The sequence below is a fragment of the Crocodylus porosus genome, unplaced genomic scaffold (genome assembly GCF_001723895.1).
Source record: "Crocodylus porosus isolate Cpor-Errol unplaced genomic scaffold, CroPor_comp1, whole genome shotgun sequence".
Lineage (NCBI taxonomy): Eukaryota > Metazoa > Chordata > Crocodylia > Crocodylidae > Crocodylus > Crocodylus porosus.
In genome coordinates this window covers 6,336,216-6,352,508 of record NW_017728929.1, presented here as the reverse complement: position 1 = coordinate 6,352,508, position 16,293 = coordinate 6,336,216, and the positions used below count along the sequence as shown (strand labels likewise).

Sequence of the window (16,293 nt, the reverse complement as noted above, 5' to 3'; positions counted from 1 at the left end):
TTCACACAAATTGCTTGTGACCTTGAGCCTCCCTCATCATTCACCTCAACATGGAAGCTAAAGGAATAATAAAAAAGTGCATTTGTGGAAGAACGCTGAAAGCGTTCAGCCCTCGGCAGTACACATTAGCGCTCCAGAGCTCCTCTGGGAGAGAGAAACCTGGCTGAAAATGACCCTCCTGTTCTGGCTTGTGAAAGACAAGGCCTTTGGGAGCATATGTGCTTTAGAAATAGCCCAGGGATGCTTTCTTACATCCTCCGCAGCAGGAGAACCCTGGCATCGCCTGCTGAGGCAGGTTGGGTTCAAACCGTTGTGCTTAATCCCATGGGGTTTTTTTAATTGTGGGCCTCACTGGTTTAAATTTCCAGCTGTGCTATGCAGCTCAGTCTATTTGTTATTCTGGGCGACTCCAGCTACAGCACATCATTCAGAAATTCTTAACTGCATGATGACAGGATTTCACTACCAGGAAAAAAACTAGAATCTGTTCCTCTCAGTCTGGCTTTGTAAATGCAAAATAAAAACTCAGGGCAAAGATCCTCTGTCCTTCATATACCTCCTGCTCCTGTGCCCTCCTCTTGAAGAATGCTTTATCTGAGGACAAACTTGTCACAAAGGTCAAAGTGGTAAGAAAGGATCTGGTCCTGTAGCCACAGTCTGTGCTAGATGGTAATCTCAGCTACTCACTTGTGACGCAGACTACTTGTTGGAGGCCCTACAGCCTTTACTGCGAGGCAATTGTACAATGACCCGGTGTACTCTATGATATTCCACAAGCCATTCACCTCCTACCGCAGAACCAGTCCCTGGAGTCTGAGGCCGAAATTATTTTATGTTTTGCATCTACGGCTGCAAAAGAAAATCTTCCAAATGTGAACTGAGCATAAACACATGCAGTACTGACTGCGCAATTCAGCACAAATCTTCAGATAATGGAGTCACAGACAAATAGGGCTGGAAGAGACCTCAGTAGTTGTCTATCCCAACTCTCTGCTCAGGGCAAGATCATCCTTGCCCAAGGGAAGATCCAGGATTCCCCAAAGTGGGGAGCAGGAGCAGCAACTAATGCTGCAGGGATGGCTGCACCTCCTGCTCTGTGGGAGTCTCGGGAGTGGGGGAGAGGCAGGTTTCAGTCTCCAAAATAAGTGAAAATCCCCCTTCCTTCCACCGCTGCTTTCTCCGCTGCTCAGAGCCAGTGGGGACAGCAGCAACAGTGGGGCTAGAGAGTAATTCTCCACACTTTGCGCAGTCCCAGAGCAGGCATGCTGCCACCGTCCCCATCCCAGCCCCTGTGCAGAGGAGCAGGATGGGCCCTGGTGCTTCTCTACCCCAGCAGGACAGCAGGAAAAGGCAGGCAGGCAGGGAAGGGATGAGGAGGGGGCAGGAGAAGGGAGGGAGGACTTTTTCCTGCTTTAGGCTATGTGTAGACAAAACAAGGGGCATATGTGCACAACACTTTAAAGTGGGTTAAATGCTTTTGCAGTGCATTAGTGGTGTTGGTGTTTGCACACGTTGGCACTATATTGCGCAGTAATTCCAGCTGCTGTAGCAAATTTGGTGGCGTAATGCACTTTAAATGACTTGGGGTGCGGCAAACTTAATTTAGCAAAGCTCCATGCAGCTCAGGGGCTCTTCAGGATGCCTGTGCAGGCAGCCTGGCAGCAGCCCTGGAAGGAAGGTTCCACCCAAGAAAAGCAATGAGCCTGATCTTTTTATGTATTTATTTTCCCCTGGAGCCTGCCTGCCTGAGTTGCACAGGAGCCCAGTGCTTCCTTCTGGGGCTGCGGTGTCCCCCGGGACCGCCCAAGCCAGGTGCTTGCAGGCAGGTGCCACCTGGAGGGCACCACTGCTGCTGCAGAGGGAAGCGCCCCCACCCCCTCAGCCCAGGGACCGCTCCGCCTGCCAGCAGCTTGCCCTCTCTTTACCGCCACCGGAGAGGCAGGTAAGTTCAGGTGTGCGCACGACGCGGGGGTTTAAAGGGCCCTAAGATTGAAGCGGTGTTTTTAAAAACCCACCACTTCAATTAGGGCCCCTGTTTTGTCTACACACGCCCTTAAGTGCTTCAAAGAAGTCCCAGGAGGTTCCTGTGGTGCGGTGCCACTCAAAAAGGGGGCTGCAGCCACACCCCTGCACCCCACTCTGGATCCGCCCCGTCCCTGTCTAAACTATCCCAGTCAAATATCTGTCTAACCTGATCTTAAAAACTAAGGATGCAGATTCCACAACCTCACCAGGTAATCTGTTTGACTGCTTATCTATATTTTTCCTAATGCTCAACATAAATTTCCCTTGCTGCAATTTAAGACTGTTACATCTTGTCCTGCCTCCTGCGGCCACAGAGAATAGTCTAGCCCCACACTTTTTACAACCACCCTTTAGGCATTTAATGCTGCCCTCAAATTACCCTCAGTCTTTTCTTCTCTGTCTCCTGTCCAACCTTTTCTTGTAAGTCATTGCTTCTAGACCACTAATAATTTTTGTATCTCTCCACTGGACTCTTTCTAATCTGCACACATCTGTCTTAAAGTGCAGTGCCCAAAACCAGACATCACGCTTCAGTTTTGGTCTCACCAGTGCTGAAAAGAGTGGATCACACTTCCCTTCACTTGCAAGCAACTCTCATCTTACTAAAAACCCATAGGCTATTCACTTGTTTTGCAACAAGAGCACACTGTTGATCTATATTCAGTTTACAGGATACATACTACAACCTCCAGGTCCTTTTCTGCAGTGCTACACCCTAGCCAAGCATTCCCCAATTTGCATATGGGTATGTGACTGGTCTGTCCCAAGTACTTGGACTTTGCATTTGTTTTATTGAATATCATTCACTTAATTTTGGACCATTTTCCAGTTTATCAAGATCATTCCGAATCCAAAACCTATAATCCAAAGCATCTGCAACTCCACCCGTTCTGGTGTCATCTGCAAATTTGCCCTCAATTCCATCCTTCAAAAGAATATCTATTCCAATGAGGAACTGGCTCTGAAAACTAGTTATGACAACTTCAGTGCTAACATGATTAACTCTTTCACTTGTGTGAGCAAACACCCAATTAATGTGCTACCCCAGCATCCCAAACTACATCTCATGATTGCCCATGAGCTAATACCCTCAATTCTTTCTATCCGCCTACCACACATGCAATTTCCTTCCTGACCTCCCTATCCACTTCCACCTTGACCGCACAAAATCAGGTGGATGCTGACATGACAGTGAGATTAATGCATTTAATATAAAACAGAGCACCACAAGGGATACCACGCTGATTGAGTTATTCATTCCGTATGTAATAAAAGCCTCCAGTTTTTTTTTAATTGACTAGAAGGCTATGAAGCCTGTGTGGCTATGTCATGGTGCATGGTACATAAACCAAAAGCACTCGCACAGATTTTAGAGTCACCTTGTCACAGCGAACAAGGGCCTGCATCATGGCTTGGACATCCTGGTGCATCATTATCCATGGGACAAGACCACTGCTTAGCATTCAGAGAACTGGAGCCTGTTTCCCATTTCAAAAAGAAATCCCATCCGGTGGCCTGCTTTGTAAACCTCCATGCTGCAGAACTGAGCAAAAGCAGAATGAGCTGGGTGGCTCGAAATACTGAAGGTGAAATAGCCGGGAAAAGACAAACATGGAACCTGCTCCTATTCTCATCCTCGTGTCACACTGGTAATGACCCAAATCACTCTGACCCTAAAACACAATGCTAATCTCCCAGGGACTTGAAATACCCCGATGAAGACTGCGCTCTGTCTGTGCCTTTCACTTAGGGACTCTGAGTGAGCGGCTAAGTGCTGATAAAAGCTGGTATTAATGGCTCCCTAAGTGCCCCCTGAGCTTGGCTGTCAGCATGAAACCGCTCTGGTCTAATAGCCCCATGATATCTGCAGCTTTTGTTCTAGGGTGGGGGGAAATAGGGGGAGAAGGAGCTAAACAATACAAGCCTATTTTTCCACAGCAGTGGAATTAAGCCCATTTTCTCAGCCTTAAAATACCAGAAATTTTTAGTGACAATTCCCCCAGGCTTATTAAGTGGCTCATCTCAGCTGCTCAGGTTGACGGAAGCTTTGAACAGATGTCAGGATTCGTGTACCTCCTGGGAGTTTGCAAGTAGGAGAATATGCCATATGTGCAGACAGTTTCCCGACATGCAGAGGTTGGAGGGGCCCGACGCTGCTCTCAGTTACACTGGTGTGAATTGGGAGCAACTCCACTGAAGTCAGCAGAGCTACACTGGGCAAAAACCAGGGTGAAAGCATGACCAGAATCACAGCACTGCCAACTCTCAGGATTGATTATTAAGTCCTGCCATATTTGGTACTTTTCTTGAGGGTCCCGCCTTGGGGGTGGGGGTTTAGTAATGAGAGCTCAGCTCTCTGTGTCGACCAGAATACATTTGTAGTCCTTGTGGCTACAAACAGGAAGAAAAAAACGCTTGAAAGCATGACCCCCTAAAGACTAAAAAAACAGACAGCAATTAAAAGGCTCACAGGATATTATTTTACAAGCTGTGGATTTTAAGTCGGTCTCATGATTTTTGGGTGGGAGAGAAGGACTGTGTCACATTATGTTGAATGCTTCAGAGTGGAAGAGCTGCAGTGGAGGACTTTTACTTGGCTGAGAGAAACAAAATCTATAAATATGTCCCTGGGGTGAAGGTCAAGAAGCCAAAGAATAGGCTGGGATGCATAGACATGAAATGGCAGACACTGTTCTCAAGGGTCAAAACCTTCAAGTTGCTCACTTACATCTGCCCTTAGGACACTGTTCAAGAGAGTGACACTCACCAGGCACTGCATTCACAACCATATCCCAAGCTGCCTTGGGGAAAGTACTGTATGGGACTGTCACTCCTCTTTCCACACAGGTGACTCTCCATCCCAGCCCCCACCACCCTCCTCCTCCTTTATGCTCCATCCAGCACAACTGAGTTGAGGCAGGGAGAAAAGTAATTTGGATACTGGTCTAGACAGGTGTATGTAGGTAATATTGAAATACAAACTGCCCCAGGAGCGGACCAAGGAAGAAACCATGACTCCCAAGAGTTGAGATTTGCTCCGAAGGGCAAGTAACCTACCACTAGTCTGAAACAGGAACGTACAATGTGTATACCTAATGCAAGGCAAATTGCAAGAGTCTAGCCTCTGGGGATATTTCAAGAAATTGGACCAATTATTGCTCAGTCTGAAAATCAGCTATTGAACAAATACATCTGCAAAACCATGCAAGGGCTGGCTCATGAAAAGCACCTTAATGAAAGGCAAATACACCAGATCTCCAACTGATGAAAATCAGCATTGCTCCATTGACTATATACTTCACCTGAGGGTCTGGCTTCCCCCCCTACTCCTTAAACTCTCCTTTTCAGTCTTTGTGCCCACTCAGCTTTCCCTGTCAGGGCAAGCAAAAGGAGGCGCAGGCACTATTCACGCACACAGTTCATTTCTTCAAACATCCGGGGCTCTCCTTTCTCACCTTCCCTGTGCAGACAGGTGTCCCTGTTCAGTATTGCTGATGCAGCGACTTGTAAATCCCATCTTCCAAGATCAGGAAAAAGTGGGTTATTATGCACTCCACCCTGCATACTTTTTAAGAGACCTGTCATCACACTACTGCACAAAAGGACAAGCCAATAAAAGGATACACCTAGAGAAAGGGTAGTCCAGTCATTACAGTGCTTCCCTGAGCCTCGGTTGGTGTGGATGCAATCCCATGCCTTGGGCACCAGCTTCCTGTGTAACCTTGGTGAATCACTGAAGACCAGATTCAAAATAGGATTAAAGTGCCGGAAGTGTAACACTGGTGGAAACTGGGCACCTATCCAAGTGAGCAATCCACAAAACCCTGCCTGCATTGATACAATCACGCTTCTCCTTGATTTTCATCTCTCAGGCCCTGTGAATCCTTCTATGGAGTGATTCAACTTCAACAGGAAGGGTGGAGAATACCCTTATACCAATCTGGCCTACAACTTGGTGATAACAGCACTTTTCTAGCAGATCTAAGATATCTCTTTTCACATTACATAACTTTGGTTGTGAATTCAGCTCCCAAATCTAACACCTAAAACTGAGCAAGAAGCACAACCTACGCCTCCCTCTTCCTGGGTTACTGTACTTCCTAGACTACTCGGTAAAAGCAGGGTGGCATCAACAGTTGGGCCTTCCTAGAGAAGAGAATACTGGTTGCCAATAAGGAAATGAATGACTTACGCACCTACACCCAGAGCTGATTTCAGACCATAAATCTCAGTTGCACACAGAAGCCTAACCCAGGACTACATGCAGGAGAGAGGCAGGATCTGAAGGGCAACTTTCTCTTCAGCATTGGCTACCAGCTGCCTTGGCAATCCCTGGCTCAGCATGCTGGCGCTTGCCAATCCTATTCCTATAGGCCTAGCTCTCCCCATTCACACCATAAAACCTGGCCTTGTGAATTCAGCTCCCAATCTCAGCCCCTGAAAGCAAGGTGAAGTGATGCCAAGGTTCACCATACCAAAGTCCCTCTGGCCCTTGTCTCTGCACCCCATCTGTGCAGGGGTGCTATGAGAGTAATTACACAAGAGATTGTAAGGTACTCTGGTAGCACCATAACAGGGCCCTGGAAAACAGCTCTGCAAAATTATGACCCCTGTCAAATACGTGAAGGAAACAAGCTGTAAAGATAGAGGGGAAACAATATTCTGCAGCCAAGTGGTTCTTAATGTTCCTAAACTCTCACTTAGAACGAGCCAACGGGCCACTAGCAGGGCTGGCTGGAAAACAAATTTTGTTTTGTGAAAAGTTTTGAGGTGTCAGAGTTTGTTTTCATTCCACATCAGGATGAACTCTGGACCCTTCAAAACACTTTGTGGAAGAGCAGACAGACACCCCAAAACAGTTATGCACTTCCCACAAACCAGGAGAGGGCGATGACCATCAGGCCAGGCTGGGGTGGGATCACTCACCACCCCTCCTGGGAAGCTGGGGCACAGTATTGAAAGGCATGAAATATCTATGGGGCCAAAGAGGTTGGGAGCAGAAGCAGCTTGATCCTAGAGCCCAAGGAGGAGGGCTCAGCTGAGCTGTTCTCAGCTGGGACAGAGGAGATCCACATTTAAGGCCCCATTCTCCCTTAGCAAAGACACAGAGCAGCAGCTTACACCTAGATCTTCCACGTTGCAGGTGGACAAGATTCTTTGGGTAAACCGATATCATTTATTAGACCAACTAAAATAGTTGGAAAAAATTCTTCTTTGAAAGCTTTCAGGTGAAAACACCCTTCTCTTCCAGGTAAAACACTCCAATACTTTGCTCCTCCCTCACCCTTTATCCCCTCTCCCTTTATCTTTAACCAGAAATTCCAGCCTGGACATGAATACAGACAGGTTTTAGCCATGTCAATTCAGTGTATTCCAAAAGAAAAGAGACATTTTGTCCAAAAAGCAGACAAGCAAAGCATAAAACAAAGTTTGCAGAGACCCCACCGTGCACTTTACAAATGCAGCCTTCTTTGTTACAGGATGCAAAGACATGATGCATTCCCCATGTCTCTAGAAGTTAATGAAAAAAGGAGGGAATGAACTATTTTTTAAATTCTTTTTTGCATACTTGTGGAAAAATAAAATTATTCGTTTCAGTGTTTTATTCAAGTTTTTGCCCAAAGTTGCAGGTTCTTTTAAAAGATAGAAACTTGCCAGGTATTACAAAACAGCACCAGCAACAACAAACGTTTCTTTTTATGTTGAAATGGCATTTTCTAATCAGCAGCATAACTAGAGAAGGATGACCAAGGCACCAGCCCAGTCACTGTTTTTGTGGAGGCACAAGAATGGAGGCTGCTGCTGCAACTACCTGGGCCAACACAGTCCTGGTGCTGAAACTTGTTATACCTCTATTTTCTATGCAGGCCTAAATTTCACAAGTGACCTTCTCTAGAAAGCCTAGCTTAATTGTTCTCATTGAGCAAAGCAAAATAGTCTATCAATGATGGGGAGGAAAATTGTCCTGGATAAAAACTGTGGCATGCACAGTATATGCAACAGGCTTTGTATACCTCTGCTTCTGAGGGCAATGAAAGGTCTTGTACTACGGGCTCAATATTTTCCTTTACTCAGAGCAATTTCTTTTATCTCAGATGAGTGTTTTAAGTGTCAGAGAGATACTACATGGCGAGATGTAGGGCCATAGACCTATGAATGCAATCACACAGCATGAGCTGGAATCCATCTCCTTTAGAAACGCTTAACTCCTTCCTCATTCTTCCCCTTCACAAAGACTACCTTTTGCACACCCTCCCCAAACCTCTTGTAACCTGGAAATCATGAAGCTGCATACAAACATGAAGGATCATATTTGTTTCTAGATTTTTAGCAAAATAATGGTCTTGGAGTGTATCAGATGATTGCCTCCCCCTTTGCTAGACAGGAAGGTAGTTTTTCATAGTGAAAAACTGCAGTTCCGCCTGGGTGAAAAACTAGCCGAGAGAATCAAGCCTGGTTATAGTTTGTGAGCCTTGTTATGATATATCGAATCACAGCCCAGTTTAAATCGGAGGTGTTTATTAAAGAAAAGAGCTACACCTACAGACATGGGCAAACACATTTCTTCACAGCTTGAGTCCCAGCTTTGTCCCTGTTGCTTGCCCAGAACCTTTGTTGAAAATGTTATACAGGCTGCAGGGTTTGATCAACACTGCAAATAAAACACATGATTGCACAGTCAGTACTGCCAGCCCCAAGAGTTCAAAAATCATGGGTAAGGCTCCTCAAAGTAATGAGCTTGGCCCCCCAAATCATGAGATAACTTTTACTACTTTGGGGGCCTACCCCTTTGCTTGTTGCGCACCTCCCCCAGCATGTCCATCCATCCGCACTGTCAGCTTTTCTATATACAATCTAGCAGTTTTTTACGCATTCGCCCACCCTCTCAACCTTGCCTCCCAGCCACACATCTACCCCCTTAAAATATTGTTCCTGGGAGGAAAGGGGAAAGGAAGAAGGGCTACTGACTCTGCCTTTTTCTTCTGCCACATCTCTCATGAAAATGGCATCAGCTGTTCCCTCTCCCACTTTCAAATCCAAGAACTCCTCAGTCCTGGGAGACATCTCTACAGCTCGTATTGCATGTCTGCAAGAGGCAGGGAAAGGAGGAATGCAGCTAGTTAGAGAGGGTTTTGCAACCAGCCAAAGAAGGTATTTTTTTTCCCCCTGGCAAGTCCAAAAATCACGCAAGTGCAGGAGTTTTTAGCATGACTGCTTCCAGCAAGGGCTAGAATTACATTTCTGCTGATGAAATCATGAGAGTTGACAACCTCTACCTAATACAGCCCTAAGCATCTTCATTAAAGGCAACCACAGTCCCATGTAGCTCAGGCAACACCATCCCTAGGCAGGGACTGGAGAGCATGAAAATGTCAAGGTGTGCTAGCTGCATACTCTTTGCCTAAGCACAAGGAGCTTGACTTCAGCTTCGAGGCAGCTGGGACTGACTAGAGCATTAAGCAAATAGATTTTAATTTAAACATTTGGATTTCAAAGCTTTTCTGCAGTGATACCAACACATTCCCCAATGCCCAGTACTTGAAAATTCTGTCCCTTGGCCGTCAGCAATATTAAATGAGCCGCTTTAAAGTACCGTGTAATTTGGGGGAAGAGATGGTGAGCAAAGCTACAGAGGGGGGAAAAAAAACCAGAGTAAACTTTGGAAAATATTAATAAAAAACTCAGAAAAAGGAGATGAAAAGAAGGAAGCGTGATTTCCATATTTATAAATCTAACCCCTCGGAGGCTTCCAGCAGGCGGTATCAAACTGACAGCATGGATGGTAGAACCCAAAAAGAGAGAAAAGTTCCAATTAACGGAAAGAATCAGAGTGCTGTTCCCAGAGTTTCATTTAAATCAGAACCAATCAAGGCTTGTTCTGGTTCCTGCAGCTTCGCTCGGGAAATAATGAGAAAGATGAAAGGGGCTCAGCCGGCTAACGCAGGCCTCCACAGCCCTTTGAAGCCAAGAAATCACAAACATTGCTTCTGAGAGGTTTGTATTTGTATGGCAGCTGTTGCACAGGCTCCTTTGCGGGAATGATCTGCTGCTTGATTTCCTTCTGCCCGGCCATGGCCTGGGCAATAATAAACAATCACAGGCCACGTGCGCGCTGTGTTTTAAAACACCACAATGCAGCCGTTTAAAGGACAATGTCAAGAAGTTCAAGCCCCAAGTACAACCTGTCTCCGTTGTCTTCCTCTAAATGGTGTCTTATCCCTGAATCCACCACTGTCACTGCATTGAAGAAGTTTAAAAAAAGCAAATGCTGGCTGCTAAGTCTTGATAAATAAAACGCGCCAATCCCCCTGGATCTGCAACGGGATTTTGATGAAAATGTCCATCCTTGTGGCTGTACTGATATCCCTGATGTTGCTGGACAAACAAGGGAGTCAAACCAAAAGGGAGCTGCGTAAATTGGAGCTGCATTGAAGCTGACATGATTCTTTCCATGGACTCTCAGGGTTTTGGTTCATGTCCCGGTAGCCTCCAGGGAGGAAATCAGTTTGCCAGGTGGAGAGCAATTAATCCTGGGAGCTCTTGTTTTGAGTGTCTACAAAGTTCTTATAAACAGACTAAAAATAATGAGTTAAAGCAGATTTTAAAGGGGGGGGGGGAAACTAAAAACACAATCTATATTCGTTGACGTTATACCAGAAGCTGAGGTTTCCCTCACTAAATGCCTTGCTCTCAGGTTTATGTCCATTTTGGAAAAAAAGACCCTTCTGTGGCTATGGAACAATGAGTACAGAGGGCAGCCTTCCACCATTTGAAGCAGACCTCTGCTGACTACAATTTAACATTAATACATACTTTCCACACCCCTAGAGGAAGGGAAAGGCCGCTTAACATTCACTGGGAGTCTAAAGTATGCAAAAGGAGTTCAAGAGCATTTATATTTAACTTTCTAGGTGAGACACAGGTGAAATAAATTGGACCCTACTTTGCTGAGGAAGGGGGAAAATACATGAGTCACATGTAGTGGTTGTCTTTACACTCCTTTTTCTACTGCCATGTTCCTGGTAAGGTGTGCGTGTGTGTAGACAACTACTATAATATTACACACACACACACACACACACACACACACACACACACACGGAAAGACTTTCTGACACCAGGGCATGGACACTGTATTAAATCAGTCAAATGAGCTGAAAGTCCATGCATTTCCTACTGCTCACTCTGCAACACACAATGAAGACTGGTGCCTACTGTATGCTTTCCATTAGGACTACCATTTCTTCCTCCAGTTCTGCTCCAGGTGGTGTGACAGGGTGCTCCCTGCCTGCATATGGATGGAGCAGGCACTTGCTTTTCTGAAAAGCGTTGGAGTTATTTATGTGCCTCACACCCAGATTGTTGAAAAGGAAACAGGCCACATATGTGTAGGCTGTTTTCTGTAGGATGAAGCAGGAGGGAGGATCCTGTGCACAGCTCTTCACAATCTGCAGTCCCTGATGCCTGACATAGGCACAACTAAAGGTAAGCAAAGGTATCTATTGTCCAATTTTTACATCTCTCAGTAATCCCTGAAAGAGATTCCATTTCCCTTTCTGTGGCAGCCAGATAAATGCCATTCCCTGAATGGCAGTGGCACTGCTCAGTCTGAAGCAATTCTAGGATGCCCCCCTTTGTTAGCAAAGCTAGAGACCATAAAACAATGTCCAAACCAAGCACTGACTTACCTTTGCAGGCCACATTGTTCTCAGGCTCGTATCCAGCTTTGCAAGTACAGCGCCCAATGGGAACCATCCATTCCCCATCACCATTGCAGTACAATTTAATGGGCACATCCACCTCCTCAGCATTGGGGATACATGTGCCACGTGCAATCACAAGCGAGGTGCTCTCTGCCCCAGTCATTGTCTCTGGGAAGATGGCAAAGTTCTGCACCACGCTAGGACATTTCTTGAAGAAGACCCTGACTGACAACAATGACATACAAGCCCCATAGTCCTGGAAGGCGAGGTAAAAGCCATTGCGGGTGAGAGGTCCAAAGCTTCTCACTTCTGTGTTCACCTTCATCAACCTGCCACCGAAATCCACCTGGGAGAAGCTCTCGTCAGCCGCAATGGTGTCCACTTTGAGGTAGGGTGCCTCCGTCCAGAAGGCTGACTTCTTGGTGGCAATGACAGAGTCTGTCTCATAGTAGTACAGGTTAAAGGTTTCTTTGCAAGACCCAGGAACATTGGGGAGGCTGCTGCAGTCCCGCACGGTGAAGCGCATTTCGGTGTAAATGCGGTGGGCACCCCGTCGGTTTATGAATGTCGTGAGGAGCCAGTTGTTCTGGTTTGGCTCGAAGACATTGCACACCTGGTAAGTGCGGATGGTGTTCAGGTTCTCATCGTAGCCGCTGACCTCTTCCCACTGTGTGAAATTCACAGAAACAGACAATGAGAAGGATGCAATGGAACAGGCACAATAGTGGAAGTTTAACCTACTCGCCTTTTAATCACTTCTAATTCAGAGTGGGGATGGAGGGAGGGACAGTCAGTGGCTCAGAGGATTAGCGCATTTGGCTTTCACCTCTGGAAACACAAGAGAAAACCATATTTTAGATTCATGATTTATGGAAGCAAACAGAAAACAAAACCCTGACTCTAAAAGCAAAAAAAAAAAATTCCTGCTATATATGTGCATGTGCGCACACACACGCGTGCACACACACGTGTGGAAAAAGGAATTCTTTCCAACTTAATAATGAAGGGCAGCACAGACCTCCAAGCTCAAAGGAGATCAACAGTATCATCCCCATGTTACTGTTGGGGAAACTGAGGCAGATAGAGGCAAAGTGTGACTTACCCATGGTCGCCGCCACTGGTTATGGCAGAGATAGAAAGAATTGCAGACCTCCTCGGTCCTAACTCAGGCTACACTGCATCCTATTCATTTCCTTGCCTCATTAATACTGCTAGCACTTGAAGAGGATATCAGGCTGCCTCACATCAAAGCTTTGAACTTTTTTACATTGTCAAAGGCAATGAGTTACCATAACCATGGATGGCAGATCTATGTCAAGAAACAAAAATTCTGTTCACACTATCAACAGCTTGAAGCCACAGGTTCTCAAACTGAGGAGGACCACTTGCTGGTGATCTGCAGAGAGCTGGATAGTTGCCCAGAGCTACTTTCTTCCTTGTTTCCAGGTGCTAAATTGTATGAAAATATAGCAATATGCCTAATCCATGCAGGCAATTGTTGTAGCATCTCCACAGATGCTTATGTTTAAATAGTAGGAGAGATGGGCCATTCATTTGTGACTGGAAGGGAGAGTGGTGCATGAGCATACTTCTCTATTAAGCTGCGGTCACCATCTGGCTCCATTGCTATATGTAGTGCTGTCAGTCTCACTTTCATGAGCAATAAATAAATAAAGCAAGGCACCACCAAAACTGAAAGACAGAGTGCAGATTTGCAATCAGATTCATAAAAGGGCATCAAGATAATCCCGACTACGATTTCGATTAAGGGGCAGCAGCAAACGGTGAATAGGCTATGATGACATTAGTCCTACAGACAGATTGATAACCTCATAATCCATTCATCTTCACTAATCCATGTTTACAGTCTTCTCATTTGTAACAGCATTACTCATATGGCAGTGTTTACATGCTACCGTGGACGTGGCAGTGTTTATGTGCTATACAAATGGAGGGGGGGGTGCACATACACATATACAAGGGTGTATTACAAAATGCTGGAGTACCCTATATGTGCACTGATATAACAATATTAATGGGGAAAGGAAGAGTTTATAGTACAGTAGATAGCATCCCTGTAGCATCACAGTATTACACATTTTTCTTCACTTCTGCTCCCCTGTCAAATCAATATTTTTCTTTAGTATTTGCACTAGTAAGCTACAGTATTGGTGTAGGGACTGGAGTACTAGTTAATTCTTACAGGATCTTGTTTCATCAACAACTAAGTGTTTCAGTAAATTTTATCCCAGGTCTAACTTTGCTTAACCTTCCAAAGATCCCAGCTCAAGGTGGTATAGCTGCATTCTTACTAATGGATGCTAACTGAGTAAGCGGTAGATGGTGGCAAACAATTCCATCCAATAATGTGTCCTCTCTCTTGTTATCCTATTCCTGGGCATGCCATGAAAACAGTACGAAGATATTACTTCTCTGCCTTGAACAATATGTTATTTTGACTGGACCTAGTATCCTTTCATAACAGAGCACTTAATTTACATGAGAAAGGTAGCCGAGTTCATTCTGGATTACTGAATCAGAATTGTTTACTACATCATTTTGGGCTTTGCATTGTGAGCCAGAATCCAATTAATTTCAGATAATGGGCTACCTAGCTTTTAGTAGTTGCCTGGTTGTGAACTATCAGCTCTGGGGTTGGTGTTTTGCCAAACTCTAAAGGAAATGGCCTCTTCTTTCAATCTGTAGTTGCTCTCACACACGCCAACATCACTGCCCAGGCTGATATTCTTTTATTCATGATGTACACTGGGGAAATGAGCTCTGTCTCTAACACCAATTCTACTGCCTTCCCATGGTGCCCCCATTTCACTGAGGCGAGAGTCTTGAATGGAGCCTCAGAATTCAGATTTGGGCTTGTCTCTTTATGAAAGACCTTGACTGCAAAAGTGGCTCTGGCAGTGAAGACAGAAGGCCAGATTGTCAAGCAAAGACCACCCAGCAGCAGTAGAGGAGTAGGAGTAGGAATCCATAAGCACCTGCTAGAGGTGACTGGAACAAGGAGCATTGTACATCAGCAACTGAGATACACGTATCTGTCTCTGAAAACCCCAAACCTTCTAAAATACAAATCACACACATCATCCTCCACCGTGATCAGCCACTGGACAGCATGTTCTGCCCACGTTCACTCCACGTGCACTGACTCATCTGACCCCAGTGGTCTTTCCTGCCCAAGTGCAAGGGGGCTGGACCCGATGACCTGTAAGGTCCCTTCCTGCCCCTAGCAACTATGAAACTCCCAGAAAGGAGGCCAGGATTAATAGTGACCATGTGCCATTAGGCATCCTTGAGACAGCCTCAGACCTGGGCACATGCTCAGTGCCCCTTCCGTCATTGTTAAGAGCTGGCATGTGCAGCGTGGGAGTGAGTGGGCAGGGCACCCTCTGCATCAGGGTGCAACATGGAGGTGGGATAGACATGGCCCGAGCGAGCAATGTGTGCGAGGAGGGGAGAACAGTGGGTGGGAGGTGAGGCTGCAGGTGGGTGGGCGAACTCGAACAAACAGGGTCCCTGCTAAGCAACCAGGTGTACAAGGCGCGTGTTCCTCCCATGCTGCTGAATGCAATTCCCTGTTCATGCCGCCACGCTGGGCTGTGTGTCAGGGAAGGAGGTGAGAGCTGGGCCCTGCAACAGAGACACTAAAATTGAGATATACCGTGTCTCCAAGCCTGGATACTCGCGGAGCCAACCACACCGCCCCCACTCAGCCTGCCACCAGGCATGGAGTAGCACCACCCCTGCCAGAGGGGAATCCCTGAGCCACAGTAACAGCAGCTGCCATTGTTGACATGCTAACAGTGGCAAATTCATTGTTTCAACAAGATCCCTTTAAATAATTCACGGGGAGCTGGGGATTAAAACAATGTTCCTCTGCGTGTCTGCTGAGATTTAAAACACTTCCAGCTGGGAGATTTAAAGAGAGTATAATGGACTGTTGCACCTCTTGGCTCTGCCCCCCCTGGATTCTCCCCTTCCCACCCCGGGAGCCACCTCGCTACCACCATCATCACCACCACCACACAGCAGAGAAAGCCCGGGGGTAAAGTTTGGCAGGTAACCATAGCAACAGTAGCTGTGCTATTCAGCTGTCATTATCCTGGTGCCTCACTCGTGATTATCTGAAGCTGTCAGATGAATGCAGGCTGTCATTCTTGCCCCACAAGGAGCATGTAGGTACAAGGCTGGGGAGCTGCTGGTGGGTGGCTCTGTACACTGGAGGTGCTCTCCACTGCACCTTGGTGCTGACACGTGCCCGGGCATTTATTCTTGAGCTTGTCCAGAGAAACTGCTTACCCCTCAGGGAGGCAAATGCCTCCATCCTTGCTGATACAGAAGCTGTTAGCTCTGCTAACACACAATGAAAGGGAGCACAGCCTGATTATGGCAATATGGCCCTTATATTCTAGCTGCTTAGGCATAGTTACCAAGCCACTTGGTTGCAGCAGGGCTTTGGAGAGCTCATGAGCAGGAACGTGGAATCAGCTCCTGCCATCAGAAATAACATAGCCATTGAACGTCACATACAGGTCTGTCACTTGTCCCA

The 16,293-nt window shown here is 46.3% G+C and overlaps 1 protein-coding gene across 5 annotated transcripts in view; it reads right to left on the bottom strand.

Annotated features, from left to right (window-relative positions):
* The window catches only part of EPHB1 (EPH receptor B1), a 321,721-nt gene that overhangs the window by 208,269 nt on the left and 97,159 nt on the right, over positions 1-16,293 (bottom strand). For all 5 annotated transcript variants that reach the window (XM_019542959.1, XM_019542961.1, XM_019542963.1 and 2 more), the window contains exon 3: positions 11,715-12,396. In XM_019542959.1, coding sequence (XP_019398504.1) covers positions 11,715-12,396 — 682 coding nt within the window. The remainder of the gene's footprint in view (positions 1-11,714; positions 12,397-16,293) is intronic.